General features: G+C 34.8%; 1 protein-coding gene across 1 annotated transcript in view; it reads right to left on the bottom strand.

Moving 5' to 3' along the window:
- ZBBX (zinc finger B-box domain containing) overlaps nucleotides 1-18,920 on the bottom strand; it is a 141,927-nt gene that overhangs the window by 106,031 nt on the left and 16,976 nt on the right. Inside the window, exons 4-6 of the mRNA XM_066241422.1 lie at nucleotides 16,397-16,484; nucleotides 9,815-9,863; nucleotides 8,813-8,922 (exon numbers count right to left, since the gene is read on the bottom strand). Coding sequence (XP_066097519.1) covers nucleotides 8,813-8,922; nucleotides 9,815-9,863; nucleotides 16,397-16,484 — 247 coding nt within the window. The remainder of the gene's footprint in view (nucleotides 1-8,812; nucleotides 8,923-9,814; nucleotides 9,864-16,396; nucleotides 16,485-18,920) is intronic.

Here is an 18,920-nt window from a genome sequence, read left to right as displayed (position 1 = left end):
GGTGGGAATGTAAAGTAGTACAACCATTATGGAAGAAAATACGGTAGTTCCTCAAAAAATTAAGAATAGAACTACCATATGACCTAGCAATCCCTCTACTGGGTATATACCCCCAAAACTCAAAAACACTGGTATGTAAAGACACATGCAGCCCCATGTTCATTGCAGTATTGTTCACAGTGGCCAAGACATGGAAACAACCAAAAAGCCCTTCAACAGATGACTAGATAAAGAAGATGTGGTGCATATATACTATAGAATACTACGCAGCCATAAGAAATGATGACATAGTATCATTTATGACAACATGGATGGACCTTGATAACATTATACTATGTGACTAAGAATCGTATTATTCCATACATAGGTGGGACACAAAAATGAGACTCATGGACATAAACAAGAGTGCGGTGGTTACCAGGGGGAGGGGCAGAAAGAAAACCAAATAGAAGGTGACGGAGGACAATTTGACTTTGGGTGATGGGTATACAACATAATCAAGTGTCAAAATGATCTGGAGATGTTTTCTCTGAATCTATGTACTCTAATGGATCAATGTCACCCTGTTAAAATTAATCATTTAAATAATTTTTTTTAAAAAAGGTAGAATCTGAAGAGATTAACTTACTTAAATAATAATGGGTGAGGACAAATAAAAAAATATTTTTAAAACCAAATATAAAAAAGCAAAGATGAAATTTTTATTTATAAAGTACATAGAAATAAAACTTAACTCATGTGTTCACTTAAAACAATAGATAAAAAATATTGTCTAATTTTTAAATGTCATGTTCACAGATAGAATCATAATCTAAAAATTCTAATTAAGTTAAGTGTTTCAGGAACTATATTAAAACACAGTTTAAATAGCAAAATACAGTGTGTCCATAAAGTCATGGTGCACTTTTGACCAGTCACAGGAAAGCAACAAAAGACGATAGAAATGTAAAATCTGCACCAAATAAAAGGAAAACTCTCCCAGTTTCTGTAGGATGATGTGGCAGCATGTGTGCATGCACAGATGATGATGTAACACCCTGTATACAGCGGAGCAGCCCACGGCCATGCCAGTTGAGATGTGGACGGTACAGAGGAAAGTTCAGTGTGTTCTGTGGCTCACTAAATTCGAATACGTAACCAAAGTGCAACGTGAATATTGGTGCATTTATAAGGAAGCGCCACCACATAGGAATAACATTACTCGGTGGGATAAGCAGTTGAAGGAAACCAGCAGTCTGGTGGAGAAACCCCGTTCTGATAGGCCATCAGTCAGTGACGAGTCTGTAGAGGCTATACGGGATAGCTACCTAAGGAGCCCTAAAAAATCTGTGCATGAGCCCACATCAAACTGCACTGAATAGGTATGAAACTGGGAGAGTTTTCCTTTTATTTGGTGCAGATTTCACATTTCTACTGTCTTTTGTTGCTTTCCTGTGACCGGGCAAAAGTGCACCATGACTTTACGGACACATTGTAGAATCCATATTAGTGTTCAGTAAAATTTTAGATCTATGTGAAGGTTGTCTGTAACAAATAGAATTATAAGAATTAATGTAAATCATCCTAAATTCTAGATAATTAAACATGTTTTAAATATCTTTCTGTTGAAACATTCTATAAATACATTACCAGTAAAGCATTTTCAAGTCATACCTGCAAAAGAGTTGTTCTATGGAGTTTTAATGCCTCCTTCTGGTGAGATTTAAAAAAGCAGCCTGAACAATAATCTTCTCCACACTCAAGGCAAACCTTAAAAGAAATTGGGGGGGGAAAAGTGCAATCTTATATGATTTTGAGAAAATGTTTGCATAAAGATGTTATTGCTATTATCTTTATTTCTCCAATTATATACTTAGATGTCATTAGAATTGAGAAGTCCAAGGAAACTGAAACAGCCATTTGTCCCAGTTAAAATTTATACTGTGTGAAATAAGTAAATCAGAAAAACTAAGAATTGTATTATTCCATACATAGGTGGGACAGAAAAATGAGACTCGTGGACATAAACAAGAGTGTGGTGGTTACCAGGGGGAGGGGTAAGAAAAAAGAATCTGTAAACAAATTACTTACATCAAAATAATTCTAATAGCCAGAATGTGGCTTTTATATGTGTAAGTATGTATGTATGTATGTACAATTTTTTAGTAAATTATAATAATCAGCAGCATCAAGTCACAGTTCTTGACCCAGAAATAACTAAACAGGACTATCTCTGGATCAAGACCACAACTTTAGTTCTTTTATCTTTCTGTACGAATTTACAGGGCAAACTTAGTTTCAAATGATATGAACACTATTTGCCTATAGAAGTTTTCATACTCTTCCTTGAACGGTACTACTTCACTGATGACTCTCAAAATACAGTTTTAAAAGTATTCTTAGAAGATTCCTCAAAAGAAAGTGAAGGAAGGAAGGGGGGGAGAGGGAGGGAGGGAGGGAGGGAGGGAGGGAGGGAGGGAGGAAGGAAGGAAGGAAGGAAGGAAGGAAGGAAGGAAGGAAGGAAGGAAGGAAGGAAGGAAGGAAGGAAGGAAGGAAGGACCTCGATAGAACTGCATCAAAATGTCAGCAATGCTTATAGACTGGTGAAATGATTATGGACAAGTATATATTTATCTCCAAAATGTTTTACAGTGTTAAAACATATTTTTTAAGTTAAGAGATAAATTGAAAAATGTCATATCCCATATCCATGGTGGAACCAAGCAAGACTGAAAGTTAGAGAAAAGAAAATGGAATTTTCACAGCAAGTGCAGTCACTACTGTGCAGTTGTACAGCAACTTCAACACTCTTTACAATATGACAAAAAGCAGTGGGTATGGCAAAAATGCATCACTTTCTTGAGTTTGGCCAAGGTAGAGAACACCTGGTAGATCAAATAAGAAAGGATGGGGGCTTGGAGAGATGGTGTCAGGAAGTTGTTGCCAAGGAGCTCATATTCCCTTTGACCTTCTTTCACCCCCACTTATGGTGCCCAGCACCATTCTCCAATCCTTCCGCTGTCCTCATATCAGGGAAATATAAGTGTAATAAGACATTTGGGGCAGACTAGGAAGAGGTTGACCAAGTGCTTCTGCCTTGCACTGGTCAATGGTGGATGAAATGTGCAATACAGTGATGCTTCTCAAACTGTAACATGCACATGAGTCATCTGGAGTTCTGCTGATATGTGAACTCTGGTTCAGGAAGTCTGAAATGCCACCTGCGATGCTGCATTCTCACAAGCTCCCAGGTGATACTATGCAGCAGCTGGTTTACAGACCACACGCTGAGTATTAGGCACTAGAATGTATGAGACATAGAAAAGTAAAGTGAACTCTTTTTAAAAATTCAACAGACATTTTAAGTCCATTAATTCTAAAAAACTGAATTATAAGTCCCCATAAGATGATATAGTTACCTACACTAATGTACACAGATTTATCAGATATAAAATGATTAAAACAGTACAAGAAGGAAGGCTAGAATCAAATAATAATATTCAAAACATTTAGTGAGTATTTACTGTTTTAAAGGTTTCACATGTTTCATCTCATTTAATTCCCACAACAACTCTCTAAAGTTAGAACAATCATTATATCTTCACTGTGAAGATTAGGTAAGCAAGGAAAATAATTATTAAGAATCTGTCGCCTGACCAGATGGTGGCACAGTGGACAGAGCATTGGCCCTGGGATGCTGAAGACCCAGGTACGGAAACACCATGGTCGCTGGCTTGAGGGCAGGCTCATCTGACTTGAGCAAGGGGTCAGTCACATGCTGTGCTGGAGCCCCCAGGTCAGGGCATGAGAAAGCAATCAATGAACAACTAGGATGCCACAACAAAGAACTGATGCTACTCATTTCTCTCCCTTCCTCTCTGTCTGTCGCTCTAGCTCTCACAAAAAAAAAAAAAAAAAAAAAAAAAAAAAAAAAAAAAAAAAAAAAAAAATTCAGGTACTACAACTAATAGAGCCAGAATTTCAACCCCACATTTTGGCTTAAAGCTCAGGCTTTTATCCACAGCCCACATTACTAATTAAATTAACTATTGATCATTAATTACAGTAGAAATCATTTATTGAAAAAATGATAAAATATGCAATAAAATAAAATCCAGTATTTCAAATGACTGCATGTTTTGGTATTTGTGAAAATTAATATATTTTTTCAAATGTGATTAGCAATATAACACTGAACTTTTTATTTAAGTGGAAGAAAAACACTATTCCTAATATGGGATCTAGTCCTACCTTTTCAATCTTGTTTCAAGAGCTACAGCCTCATAAAGAAATAATGACAAACACATTATCTAAACCAGTCCATAATTTTTCAAGTGCAAAATCAACTAAAAAGCTATAATTCCACATACATATATCATAGTATCCTTGTATAAATGTAGACTTCAAAATGTATTCTGCCTAATTTTTATTTTATATAACAGCTAAAATTTTAATAATTTTTTATAAACACTTGGTAATGGTTTTCAATGTAATGTAGGGGACAGAAAATCAGTTTCAAAATATAATTCAAAGTTAAGTATTTGTTTATCAACAGACTTTTAATGAAATTATCCAAATGGATATTATAGACTGGAAGATTAAAGCTGGAGGAACAAAGTAAGGTTATATATTTTGTTATTCAAAGATATTTGGATTTAAATTGGATTAAAATGACCACCAACTGAAAAATCTTTTTAGAAGTTTGTATAAGTAGCAGAAAGATACTAAAACACAGATAAGCACTCCAGTTCACCACGGATGCTTCTTCAATGATGAAATACTCAAGTACAATTTCAGCAAATATTTTAATCTGATCAAGGCTAGAGCAGTCATGCTAAGACTTCAAAAACCATTTGAGTTTAAATTAGTCATATTTGCCAGACTAATATATAATTTTTAAATATGCATTTCACTTTTGCCATGTAGAAACAAGCCTAAAACTACTGTAAATTCTTTAAAAAATAAAACACATCAAAGTTTGGACTTTTATTTTTACCACCAATATATGTCAATGTATCAGGACATAAGAAAATGTGCCAACTGCAACACACAATTTATTTTCTCCCAAAAATGTACCAGGCATAATGCTAAATATTTCACATGTATTAACCCATTATTCTCAATAACTTAGAGATATAGACTACTGTTATTCATATTATCCCATTTTACAAATTAGAGAACAGAAATATAGAGGAATTAAGTCATTTGCTAAAGGTCACATCGTTACTAACAGGTAAAGTTGAGATTCAAATCTCCAAAACTCAAGCTTTTAACCCATACCCCAATATACAGTTTTCTCTGATGAAGACCCTATCATAAGATAAAGAAAGGTTGACTCTAATTATCTAATCAGCATTATCATCTAGAAGGACAGAAGCTAAAATGACAGGAAAACCTCAGAGTTTAACACTACCACAGTCTACTTCATTAGATCTACTTAGCCTTACATAACTTATTGTTGTGCGTTGACAAGTGTATTATTTTCATTTCAAACCAAACAACATCCTTTCTTAAATTCTTAGAGAAACGTTTAAGTGTGTTTAGGGTCCAAATTCCAGCTTCTATATACACAGTTTTCAGGCAAATCAGCTTTTTAGTCACTGCTAACATTGTCACTCATCTGCTTTCCTATAAAGGCATATGCCATTTATCCTGGCTGGGATGTCTTTTTCTTGTGTTTCCTACTCTCTGGATAAACAGATCCTTTATTTTCAGGTCAAGTGTTATCTACATGTGATCTTGTTCAAATTCCATGACCTTTAAAAAGTGCTCAGCATAGAACAGGATTCAATAGAAATACTGACTCATAGCTACTACATAAATCCTTTTTTAAATCATAAACAACGAACACCAACAATTCAATTCAACTGATAAGTCCCTTTCATACTTTTAACTTCAGAAACCTTAGCACTTGTTTATATTTTTAAACATTTCTACATAGATATAATTGACTAAGATTCTTTAAATTATTATCCACCACTATGTCTAATAAGATAATAATATGATGTAATAGTAAGAGCATTATACCACAGCTAGAGTTTTACATTTAATGTTATTAGCCCTTTATTAGACTCTCAGCATTCTAATTCTTTGAGCCCCATTAAAACTACCACAAAATAAGACTAGTAATATAGCCTTCAATCAGAAGTGATTGTGGCTAAATTCTCTGAAACTGAAATATATTATACAATATTAATTATATTAAATTTGGGGGGAATACCTCTTAAGTATGTATAATATTTTAAATTACAAAAGGTATTGGAGTATCTTCAATACTACAGAAAGGAGGATATGTCTACAGTCTATACTATAGAAAAGGTTTTTTGTTTTGTTTTGTTTTTTTACAGAGACAGAGAGAGAGTCAGAGAGAGAGGGATAGATAGGAACAGACAGACAGGAACAAAGAGAGATGAGAAGCATCAATCATCAGTTTTTTGTTGTGACACCTTAGTTGTTCATTGATTGCTTTCTCATATGTGCCTTGACCGGGGGACTACAGCAGACTGAGCAACCCCTTGTTCAAGTCAGAGACCTTGGATCCAAGCTGGTGAGCTTTGCTCAAACCAGATGAGCCCACGCTCAAACTGGTGACCTCGGGGTCTCAAACCTGGGTCCTCTGCATCCCAGTCCAACGCTCTATCCACTGCACCACAACCTGGTCAGGCCAGAAAAGTTTTAAAGAAGTGCCTCATTCAACAAATATTTGTTGAGTACTTACTAAATTGAAGGCATAGGTTGTGGACACATAGTAGTGAACAAAACAAAATTGCAACTCTCATAAAGTTTACACTGAAGGTGGGAAGAAAATAAAGAAATATATATCAAAAGGTGATACCTGCTATATAGACGAAGGTAGAGCTTCACCAAACTAGAGCGTACAACTCAGCTGCTGCTGTTTCATAAAGAGCTGTTAGAGTAAGTAACATTTGAGTTGACCTTTATTGATATAAGTGGACTGTGGTAGGGGGAAAAAGTTCATTGGAGACAAAATAAAGTTCAATTTTGAACATGGTTAAGTTTGTGATTCCTGTTAGACATCCAAGTTCCAGGGTGACTATGTTGAAAGTTCAAGGGAGAAGTATAAATCTGGGAACCATCAAAGTAGAGACAGTCTTTAAAGCCAACAGAGTAAATGAAATTACCTAAAGAGGAAGTATAGACAAACTAGAGAAGAGGATTAAGAACTGCCCTGTGACATCCCAATGTTGAGGCATCAGATCAGGAATACAGAAAACTTACCAAGAAAATTGAGAAGAGATAGCTAGCAAAATAAAATGAAACCAAGACAGAATGGTGTTTCAGAGAAAGCGGAGTAAAGAGTCATAGGAGAGGAGAGGGATACTGCATCAAATACTACTGATAGATGAAGATAAGAACTGAGAATTGACCACTGCATTTAAGAATGTGGAGGTTGCTGGTGACCTTAATAAGAAGCAGCTACTGGACAGTACTGGAGACCCAATACTGAATGGAGAGCATTCCAGAGAGAATGAGAATTTAGCAATTCTACTTATGAGTACGTACCCTAAATAATTGAAAATAGAAACTTTGATAGATATTTGCACACCTATGTTCACAGCAGCATTATTCACAGTAGCTAAAAGGTGGAAGCAATTCAGTGCCCAGCAATGGATGAATGGATAAACAACATGTAGAAAATTCATTATTCAGCCTTAAAAATGAAGAAAATTCTGATACATGCAACAACTTGAAGACTTTATGCTAAAAAAAATAAAAACAATACTACATAGTGATAAAAGAACAAATACTATATGGTTCCATTTATGAGACAACTAGTCATCAAGTTCATGGAGACAGAAAATAGAGCGGAGGTTGCCAGGGGCTGAGGGGAGGGGAGTGGGGAGCAATTGTTGACAGAGTTGTCAGAAAGCATTATTTTTTTTTTTTTTTACCTTTTTTCTTTCAAGTTCACTTCAGAACTTTTAAGGAAAGAAAGAACGCCATTTTGTGGGGGGAAAAGACTGGCATATAAATGTACACAGAAGCCTTAAATATACTAGGGAAAAACCAGAAATAACCTAGATGTCATTCAACACGTGAATAAATAAACAAAGGTGGATGTATCTATACTATGGAATACTACTCAGTAATACAGATAAACAAACAACTGATAAATGTAACAACAAGAATGAATCTTCACATGAAGTAGAATAAAACTTACACACAAAATATATATACAGGGGTAGGCAGAAGTAGGTTAATAATAATAAAACAATAATAAATAATTCAATAATAAATTAATAATACAAAATAAACTGTGTTTCACATACAACTGTAAGCTTACTTTGTCTACCCCTAACAATAGTGGTTGCCTTTGTGCTGGGGATTACTTGAAAAAGGCACAAAGAAACTTTCGGGGGTATTCTATTATCTTTATGGTAGTCTAGTATATAGTAGTGTAGACATTTATCAAAAGGAATCTAGTTGTGAATCTCAGATCTGTCCATAGTAAGTAAAATATAGCTCAATAAGTAAAAGAGAATGAGAGGAGAGAATGTGACGACAGCAAGTATAACCAATTCTTCAATTGTTACCAAAAGAGGTATAGAGGGAAGATGCGGAGATCAAAGGAGAATGGTTGTTGTAGTGTGGTATTGATTTTGGATGGCAGCTACTGCAGCACGTCTGTGTGCTGATAGGCATGATTCGAGGTGCACAGGGTAAGAGTTAAGGCAGCACCATAAACAGGAATAAGAAGATGAGTTTCAGTGTGTTGCTGGCCTTCCCCCGCAGCATGCACGCTTCACCTTAGTTAAGAGGCACAAAGGAAAAGTATGTGTTACTATTCCAGCATCTTATTATATGCACATACCAGCAGAGCAGTTTTGTTCTCACACTGTCCACAAACCTTCTCTTTTATCTTGGGTTTTTCACTGTCAGAAAAATTTGCCTTTTTATAACTAAGTGGATGTCTCGGTAGTTCTGGAAGTAAAAAAAATGTCAGACTAATCACTTTAAAATATGATGTTTAGGTTTCTGGTTGATAAAGTAATGTTAAGTATGCATATTTCTATATTCTCAAATAATATTTAAACATTAGCTACCCACTAAGAAAGGCATGTGACCAAGTCTAATTCTTCCAGTAAGAGGAACCCAAGTCCCCCTTCCACAACCACAGGGCAACACTATCCACCCATATATACTCTTCTTAAAACTCACTTAAACTAGACATGTAAAATTCTAGACCATAGTAAGTGTCAAAACTATGCTCCTGATAGAATACCTATGATATTTTACCCTATCTCTGGACCAAAGAGAAGCCCACACAGAGTATCTTCTTACAATTAATGTTATATGTATTTCAAGCTTGTTCTATCAAATCATCTTAACCATTCAAATTAAATGTTTATCCTCTATTAAAAAGTTTCATTTCTTTTGGAATTAGTATATATTCAAAATTGATTTTGGTTTTTACTATTGTCAAAATGTATTAAAATATAAAGTAAATATTCAATATTCTCAATTTATTAAAATAAAATTTCAATTTATAATTTTATACTGCCAAATTCTTATCCTAGTCAAAAGAGTACATTAATAAACTTTAAAGACCAGTGCTATGACAGTCCTCATTATGAAAAACGCTATATTATATTCATATTCTAAGTTTACATTCTTTGACAATAAAATAAGGCCCCACACAAACAAATATAAATAAAATATATTTTAAGTATTAAAGGTAAAGAGTCATTATTTGGAGGTTTAGAATCTTTGTATTGCATAAACAATTCTAGAACTTTAATTCTCTATGTACATAATTCAAATGTAAAATACATTACATCTGTATCATCTAATACTACAGTGGTCAATTGTTTACCTTGAAGCTGCTCCTTCAGTAATTTTACTTTTACTTTTCCAGCAGAAAGCTGTATTAATAAAATAGATATTGTTTGTGAGGTACACATTCTCTTATTCAAAGAAAGTTTAAGTCATTAACAAAAATATTAAAAAGCTATAAAATTTTGGTGTATCTTAAACAAAAAATACATTTTAAAAGTACTATAAAATTAATTAATCATTAAAGCATATATAAATCTTTCAATTAATTTAATAAAAATTCATAAAAATAAATATTAAAATATATATATTAAATATACCATAAATTATTTGTTAAATAAAAACCATTATATTTATATATCATCATAAAGTGATTTTAGGAAAGTACTATTATTCAACTATTATAAAAGCTTTTCTATCTCTGATCTTTCTGAAAGACACAAAGTCTAATATTTGTGTAGACTGAATCTAAATTCTGACTGAACTACTCTGCTTGCATAGCTGTAAGAGCCAATATTATTATCTTATTTGCCCAATTTAAAGAACCAAATGTTTAAGTATCACAGACTTAACCTTCAAATATATTATTTGTGATACCTCGCTTTCCTAAGATATAGCCAAGAAATTGAGTAAATAAGATTACTGTTAGGTAGATAAATACTCACTTAAAATCCTGGAAGCTTAAGATTTAAAGAAATAAAACAGACTCATCAATTGCACATACTTACCTTGGGATTATTAAAACTAATACTCAAAGTACACAAACAACATGGAGGAGGGTGCACATTTACACAGACACTGTCAATTCATACCTAGTTTTTAATTTGCAATTCGCATGCTTAATTGCCCAATTTTTAATGCTAATATGAGAACAATAGTTGCCTCTGTGTCTATGACTGTAACAGCAGCAGTCATCTGAAAATTAAGGTCTAATTATTCTCAGTGAATCTAGTGGTTTTGCTTCATAAAAGCACTGGTTTGTTCACGTTCTTTAAGTACTACTAAAATGCTATGTACAACATAGCAAAAAGAAAAATAGGATTAAATAATCATTTCTTAGTGAATCACACTTTTATTTTTAAACTTGGATTGTTATACAAGTTATAGATAACTTAATCTTATTTTTATAACCAAATTTTCCAATATCATTACCTTAATGATACTTCTGAATTGCAACATGAGCAATCTGGCTGTAGGCTACTTGGGCAGAATAGATTTGCTAAAGCAAACTGAACCAATTACTAGGGAAATTTTAGTATTTGTTTTATAGTTTTTTTACTGTAAAGAATATGTTTATGCTCTATGAATATAGTCATACTTACTTCAAATGATTCAAACTGCATAAAAAATATTTCAATGAACCAACTGCTAGTTGCTAATTTTAGGCAAATAGAATTTTCTCCTAAGTCTGATTTTTATCTGTTTGGGGAAGAGTTGACGGTGGATAGGGCTGGACTAGGGAGGGATACACTCACACACCCATGTGCTTGGACACATATGTGCACATACCTATGACTATATATATGTATATCCAAGTACCAGATTCAATATACTAAAGCTTTTGCCTTATTAACCCACTTATGCCTTCACCAGCAGACGTTGAAGGGGTGCCATCAGGGACCAGGGCAGCTTAGTGGCTCTACCACACAGACATATTATCTGGGCCACTGGTGTCAGACTATGCTGTCATTATCTCCCTCCCTGGCATTCAAAGATGCCTTCAAACTCCCTCCAATGCCGTAATCTGCCATGCTGGGCACATACTCTTCACAGAGCCACCTTTTCAAATATTCTCATTCTTAATCCAATTAGCTACTTGAGCTTTGCCATTCATTCTTTACTGTTTGTCCTTCCACCCAAGCTCCAATGCCATTCCATGGAGCTCCTATGAAATAGTCATTTATTTTGTGCCTTAAACCTTTCCTAAAAATATCTCTTGCATTAACTGGACCCACTTTCCCTCCAACACAGCCTCTGACACAGAACTCTCCAGAGGAACTAGATCCATTTCTACTCCCTTTCACTCACCAGGAGAAATCTTTTCTCCCTGTTTGCTCATCAGTGCTGTTTCCAGATACTGTTTTTGCTCTCATTATTCAGTTGCCACTACTGAAGGTTCTCACCATCCACTTACTGCCTTTATCAATACCAAGAAACCTTGTCTACCTGAACCTCAGCCATCTGCCCAGTATTTCTCCCCATCACATTTCTGGGTGATGATCATAGAGACTTCAATGTCTATATTCACTTGACATCCTGAAGCTAAAAACTCTCCAACATTCCGACTACTATGAACATGGAGGGTCTCTTCAGCCACTTGACCATTGTGACCAAACCTTGAAGCTAAGCAGCAATCTTTATGGCCATACCTTCACAATGCTCAGCTCAAGAGTGTTTCAGTGCTAACCATGATTATCTTACCGACTTCCTCTTAAACCTCTCAAACCTACCTACTAATTTGATGAAATAATACTAATAATACTTATAAATCCATGCTGAACAATTTCAGTGAGCTCTTATGACTTTTCAGAAATCCATGTATTCATTTGCTGCTAATCTTTGATCAAGATTCCCAGTGGATACTCCAAACTTTCTTCATTCCAAAAAACTCATTCACCCCATTTTCCTTAATCTGAACAGATGATCTTGCTTTCAGATATATTAAGAATGTTGATGTCTTCTATGAAGAGTTTTCCACAGCTTTCTCTGCCTCACCTCCATCCAACACAATCTCTAAAAATTTACTGACACTTGTTTTCTTTCCTGAGAAAAATGTATCTTCCTTCCCTTGGTTAAGGTCTCCTAAATGAGCCATCTTTTCAAAGATTACACTCCTAAAAACTGGCACCTCTCTTACTTCTATCTTTAATCTTTACTCCACTTTTGTGAGTCCATCTCTCAACTACAAACTGACTCAACTTCTCCGTGATTCTAAAAAAACCTATTCATACCTATTGTCTCACACATTGCTAAAAATTCTGTGAAGTAGTTATCGAGTACCATTATACATGCTTAGAATAGTGACACAAACTCAGAAAGATCAAATGACTTGCTTAAAATCACAGAGCTAATGCAATGAGTGAGGAATTCAGTCTAAGCAGGGTTGCTCAACCTTGGCCCTGGCCCAGGCCCAGAAAATTCTTTGCTATGAGGGCTGCCCAATGCACTGTAGGATGTGTAGGAGCACTCCTGGCCTGGAACCATTGCATACTGTCAGTAAAAAGAAAAAAGAAAGAAAAGAAAGAGAAAAAGGAAAGGAAGAAAGAAAAGAAGGGAGGGAGGGAAAAAAAAGGAAAGGGAAAGGGAAACAGAAACGGAAAGGGAAAGGGAAAGGGAAATGGAAAGGGAAAGGGAAATGGAAACGGAAAGGGAAATGGAAAGGGAAAGGGAAAGGGAAGGAAAGGGAAAGGGAAAGGGAAAGGGAAAGGGAAGGGGAAGGGAAAGGGAAATGGAAAGAGAAAGGGAAAGGGAAACAGAAAGGGAAAGGGAAATGGAAAGGGAAAGGGAAACAGAAAGGGAAAGGGAAAGGGAAAGGGAAACAGAAACGGAAAGGGAAAGGGAAAGGGAAATGGAAAGGGAAAGGGAAAGGGAAATGGAAAGGGAAAGGAAAAGGGAAAGGGAAATGGAAAGGGAAAGAGAAGGGAAAGGGAAAGGGAAAGGGAAGGGAAAGGGAAAGGGAAAGGGAAAGGGAAAGGGAAAGGGAAAGGGAAAGGGAAAGGGAAAGGGAAAGAAAGGAAGAAAGAAATGAACCTCTCAGTTATAATAAGTAAAAATATCTCCAAACATTGCCAAAAGTCTGGGGTGGGGGGAACAGGAAGGGGGTGCAGATTGCCTCATGTGGAGAAACACTGGTTTAAAACCAGACTCTCACTACACAATGTATCAGACAATTCTGACTTCTTCATGTTTTCTAAAAATGCCCTTTTTCACCTCCCTCTTCTACGAATTACATTACTGTGATTCTACTCCTACCCTTCTTTCTCTTCTCAGGCTCCCTTTACTGCAAAGCTAGTAAATTCCCCTAGAACCAGCCTGAAAGCCAGCATTTCAAATCTTGGCCTTGACACTTGACCTTGAGCAAGTTATTTTATTTGATGTTAAATTTCTTCATCTGTGGAACTAGAAAAATAACTGCCTTTTAAGAGTGACATAGCACTTAATGAGGTAAAACAGTAAAAGCAGCTACTGATTGATATAAAACAGACAGTGAATATTCAAGTTCTCTTCACCTCCCTCCCCTTCACTCCTGCCTTCCTACGCTTCATCCTGACCTTCCTTCTCCTTTTGATAAATTCTTAAGAGATATATTTACTCTGTTAGCTGCAACTAACACATGAGAATTTAAATAATTCTAAATCTTTGAAATTTGCTAACAGGGTAGAAATAAAATGTTTTCACCAAAAAACATTTAAAAATAAATATGTGAGGTAATAGATGTGTTAGTTAACTCAGTGGGGGGAGGAATCCTTTTACAATATATATGTATATCAAATCATTATATTATCTTTAAATATCTTACATTATTAAATATCTTACATTGTATTATCTTTAAATATCTTACAATTTTATCACTTATACCTTAATAAAGCTGGGGGAAAGGGAAGGGAAGGGAAGGGAAGGGAAGGGAAAGGAAGGGAAGGGAAGGGAAGGGAAGGGAAGGGAAGGGAAGGGAAAGGAAGGAGGGAGGGAAGGGAAGGGAAGGGAAGGGAAGGGAAGGGAAGGGAAGGAGAGAGGGAAGAAGGAAGGAAGAAAAGGTCTAAATCAATATCCCAGAACTTTTTTTCTAACTTCCTTCTTTATCCTATCTTCTAGTCAACCTAGGCTGCAATACCAATGATACATTTGACTTCCTTCTTTCCTTTTTTAGTGCTTTTTTGGTTTCATATTTTCATTTATATTTCTTCTGCTACATTCTAAGTTAGACTCTTCTCATCTGAATCTCTAGATTCTTTTAACTGTCTCTCTGCCTCTATAACAGTGGCCTCCAAAGTAGCATGTATGAAGGACTAAGGGAGGTCAAGAAAAGACCAGGTAATACCAAAACAATCTGTTTATATTTATATTATCCTTGATTAATCTCCATATTTTGCTTTACAGTACATGTGATATATTAGTAAATAAGTGTATACATAAATGAAATCTATGGCTACAAAGTTATTCTCAAATTATATTTATTGATGAGATACATGATTAAAACAATTTGGATATCATTTGTTTTATATTTATGAACTCCAAATGCACTGAACATTTGAACAAAATCACCATAATAAATCATCACTTTAATCTTGCTATCTTCCTGCTCCACAGAATTCCTGCTGTCAAAGAATTCCAGTCATCCAATGAAAAATAAAAACAAGATTCCTGAGTCTGCTATTAAGCCTTTCCCTTCTGTCCTAGCTCCCTTTATATATTCACTTTCTACGGTACCCAATCCCACATGCTTTCATTCTTCACCTCCAGTTATGAAGAGTGTGGGACTAGCATTATCATTTATTCATCATGTCTTTCTTACAAACACATCTACTAGACTTTCAAATACAGTATTTGTAGAACTAAACTATTATTTCCCAAACACAGGCGGGTCATACACTAAATATTTATGACAAGAATTACATACTGGCATTTTCTATAAATATTTTCATATGTATACTGTCTTTTACATTAAATGAGGTTGTACTTGAGAATAAGCAAAATTCACTATATGACAAAGAAGGCACTTAATAAAAACTATAGAATAAATAATCACAGAGACAGCATTTTTAATATGCTATATTTACAACAACATTTGAACATGGAACACTGTATCACAGAGTGATAATAAAAAATGGAAGCTGAATTATAAAATGTTTAATTCAAAAATTAAAGAAACATATTTCAGTTAAAAAAGTGACACTAAGGAATAAAATGCTTTTTCAAAGCCAAAAAAGTTTAGAAGCACTGAGTAAGATATTTGTAGATGTCAATGCCCAATGAAAGCTTAATGATAGGTCTATAAAAGAGAAAAAGTTATATAAGTTAAAAATTACTAAGTCACGAATTTTGTACTAAGAAATTCAGAAGCAAAACAGTTTTCTTTAAAGAAAGACATTCATCTGGTTTTAATCATACATATAATGTAATGTTATACTTTACAATACGTAGTAAAAACAAAGCAATTCTACAGCTGGAAACCTGTAAGTATTTGTCCCTTGTGTATCTTCACATAGGGAATCAATGGGATATGAATAATTATTATTCAAACAAAATATCAACATTAATCAAATGATATAATGAAAAGGCTGGAAAAAAATCTGGTTTTTACATCAAATAACAGCTTTCACCTTAATGTAGAACTACAGATCTATTTCACATACTTTAAACCAGAACTGAACTGGATGGAAAAAAATACTTTAGAAAAATTCAACTCAAAATGCATTTCTAAAAATCAACTTGTAGATGAAACACAAAAGGATATCTGAATGCAAACACTCTATATAAGTCTAAAAAGAAAAAATCAAAATCTAATAATATGCAAAATTGTTAAGACAGAACAGTAAATACTTAAGTATGGAAGGGACCTGAAAAAACAATGCATATATTCTTGCTTAGCAAATTGCTTGAGAATAAAATAGTATTTTCTTACCTTAATGTTTCCTTTACTTTGTGACATTATATGTGATTGATTACCCAATTTGCCCACTTTTCCAGATTTCCAGTGATATCTACTTGACCTTTAATACATAGAAACAGAAGATAAAATGTACTAACTAAATACATTTCTCTATTAAATGAAAACAAATATACTTTCCTTGTTTCAAATGAAAAATCAGTTGTTAACATGTAACAGACCACCACAAAATAAAAGTGAAATATCAATACTGCCACAATGTCCTCAATAATTCTAAAATTTAGCTCTACCATATTTAGAACTTTTGAGATGAAATGTATAAAAGTGAAATGTCCAAATAGATGAAGAATTTCATTTTTTAGACCTTATAATGACTGAATATAGTTCTATTGATTTATAGGAAACGTTATAGATGGCACACAGTTCTAAAAGATAAGGGTCCACAAATGTAAAGAGGAAAAAGAAGCAAAACAATAACCAAAAATATTCTGCAGATCTACTAAGTGATCAATTCCTTATAAGACTTCAAATTAGGCCCCACATTAATAGGTAACAAAGGTTACAAAGAAGTCAAACAGCTTAACTTTACAGTTTAGTTTTCAAAATACCTGTACATGAAACTCACAAATTTTTTGAAATTAATAAGGCATGGAGTCTAATTTCTATTTTAAAAAATGAAACACCCTGGCCTGCTTGGTGTCAGAGCAGTTGGTTAGAGTACCCAATATGCCAAAGTTGTAGGTTGGATTCCCAGTCAGGGCACATACAAGAATCAACCAATGGGCCCCGGCCTGTTGGCTCAGTGGTAGAGCATTGGCCCAGTGTGTGGAAGTCCCAGGTTCAATTCTCAGCCAGGACACACAGGAGAAGCACCCATCTATTTCTCCATCCCTCCCCCTCTCCTTTCTCTCTTTCTTTTCCCCTCCCACAGCCAAAGCTCCATTGAAGCAAAGCTGGCCCAGGCACTGAGGATGGCTCCATGGTCTCCGCCTGAGGCACTAGAATGGCTCCGGTTGCAACGTAGCAAGGCCCCAGATAGGCAGAGCATTGCCCCCTGGTGGGCATGCCAGGTGGATCCCAGTTGGGCGCATGCGGAGTCTGTCTCTCTGCCTCCCTGTTTCTCACTTCAGAAAAATACAAAAAAAAAAAAGAATCAACCAATGAATAAATAAATATGTGGAACAACAAAGTAATATCTCTCTCTATGTCTCTCTTTCTCTCTCTTTCCCTTCCTCTTTCTCTCTCTACAAAAAATATTAATCAATCAATGAGACAAAATTTTGCCCAAGAGCACAGATAATTAGGAAAGCCAAGATGAGAACACTGGACTTCTCTATTATTTTTTTAATTAATAAGACTCCATGCCTTATTAATTTCAAAAAAATTTGTGAGTTTCAAGTACAGGTATTTTGAAAACTAAACTGTAAAGTAAAGCTGTTTGACTTCTTTGTAACCTTTGTTACCTGTTAATGTGGGGCCTAATTTGAAGTCTTATAAGGAATTGATCACTTAGTAGATCTGCAGAATATTTTTGGTTATTGTTTTGCTTCTTTTTCCTCTTTACATTTGTGGACCCTTATCTTTTAGAACTGTGTGCCATCTATAACATTTCCTATAAATCAGTAGAACTATATCCTTTTTTTGAGAGAGAAGAAGGGAGAGAGACGGAGACAAAAACATCAATTTGTTTTTTACTCATCCATGCCGTCATTGGTATGTGCCTTGAGGGGAAGGAACCCGCAACAGCTGCATACCGGAAGGATGCTCGAGCCAACTGAGCTATCTGGCCAGGGCGAGAACACTGAACTTCTAACTCCCTAACCACTAAGTGGAAGGTTTTCATTCCTGCTATGACATTTACTATCTATGTGACCTTAGAAAAATGTTTAACTATTCTGAAAACTCAGTCAAATTTTGGAACATTTCTTAAAATTGTAGAAAATGTTCCTCAGCTAATAAAAACTCACCCTTAGGAGACAATTTCAGTAACTTGGATTCACAGACATATCTGTGATCCACAGAGAAGTCCAAAGCAGTGAGGTTCCAAAAAAATAGAACTGGTCATTGAATCAGTAGAAGAGCAGCAAGATACACAATAAACATTGTCACCTGAGATGATGTACAATAATGAGATGCCTTGATTAAACCCATGTTCTTGTTATTAGGAAGGGTGCGTGTAAGCGCCATGAATATTTTTCAAAGAGTTAGACTTAGAGATAATACTAATGAAACTATAATATACATTTGAATTTTCATTAATTCAGAAGGTACTTCATAGAAATTTAATGACTATCACTTTGTGCACCAAACAAAAGAAAAATTAACAGAGTTTGATAATATTTAGTACCAGCAAAAGCACATGAAACATGCACTCTTATTCTCTATAGGAGAAAGTCACACACTTTGAAGCCTATTTGAAAGATAATTTCTCCAATGTCTACCAATATATAAACTATACATATGCCTTGACCTAAAATAATAAACTAGGAATTTATCATGGGAATATATATAATCACAAAATACTTAAAACAATAAAAAT

This window comes from Saccopteryx bilineata, chromosome 8 (assembly GCF_036850765.1).
Source record: "Saccopteryx bilineata isolate mSacBil1 chromosome 8, mSacBil1_pri_phased_curated, whole genome shotgun sequence".
NCBI classification, from domain to species: domain Eukaryota; kingdom Metazoa; phylum Chordata; class Mammalia; order Chiroptera; family Emballonuridae; genus Saccopteryx; species Saccopteryx bilineata.
This window is presented reverse-complemented; position numbering and strand designations above follow the sequence as displayed.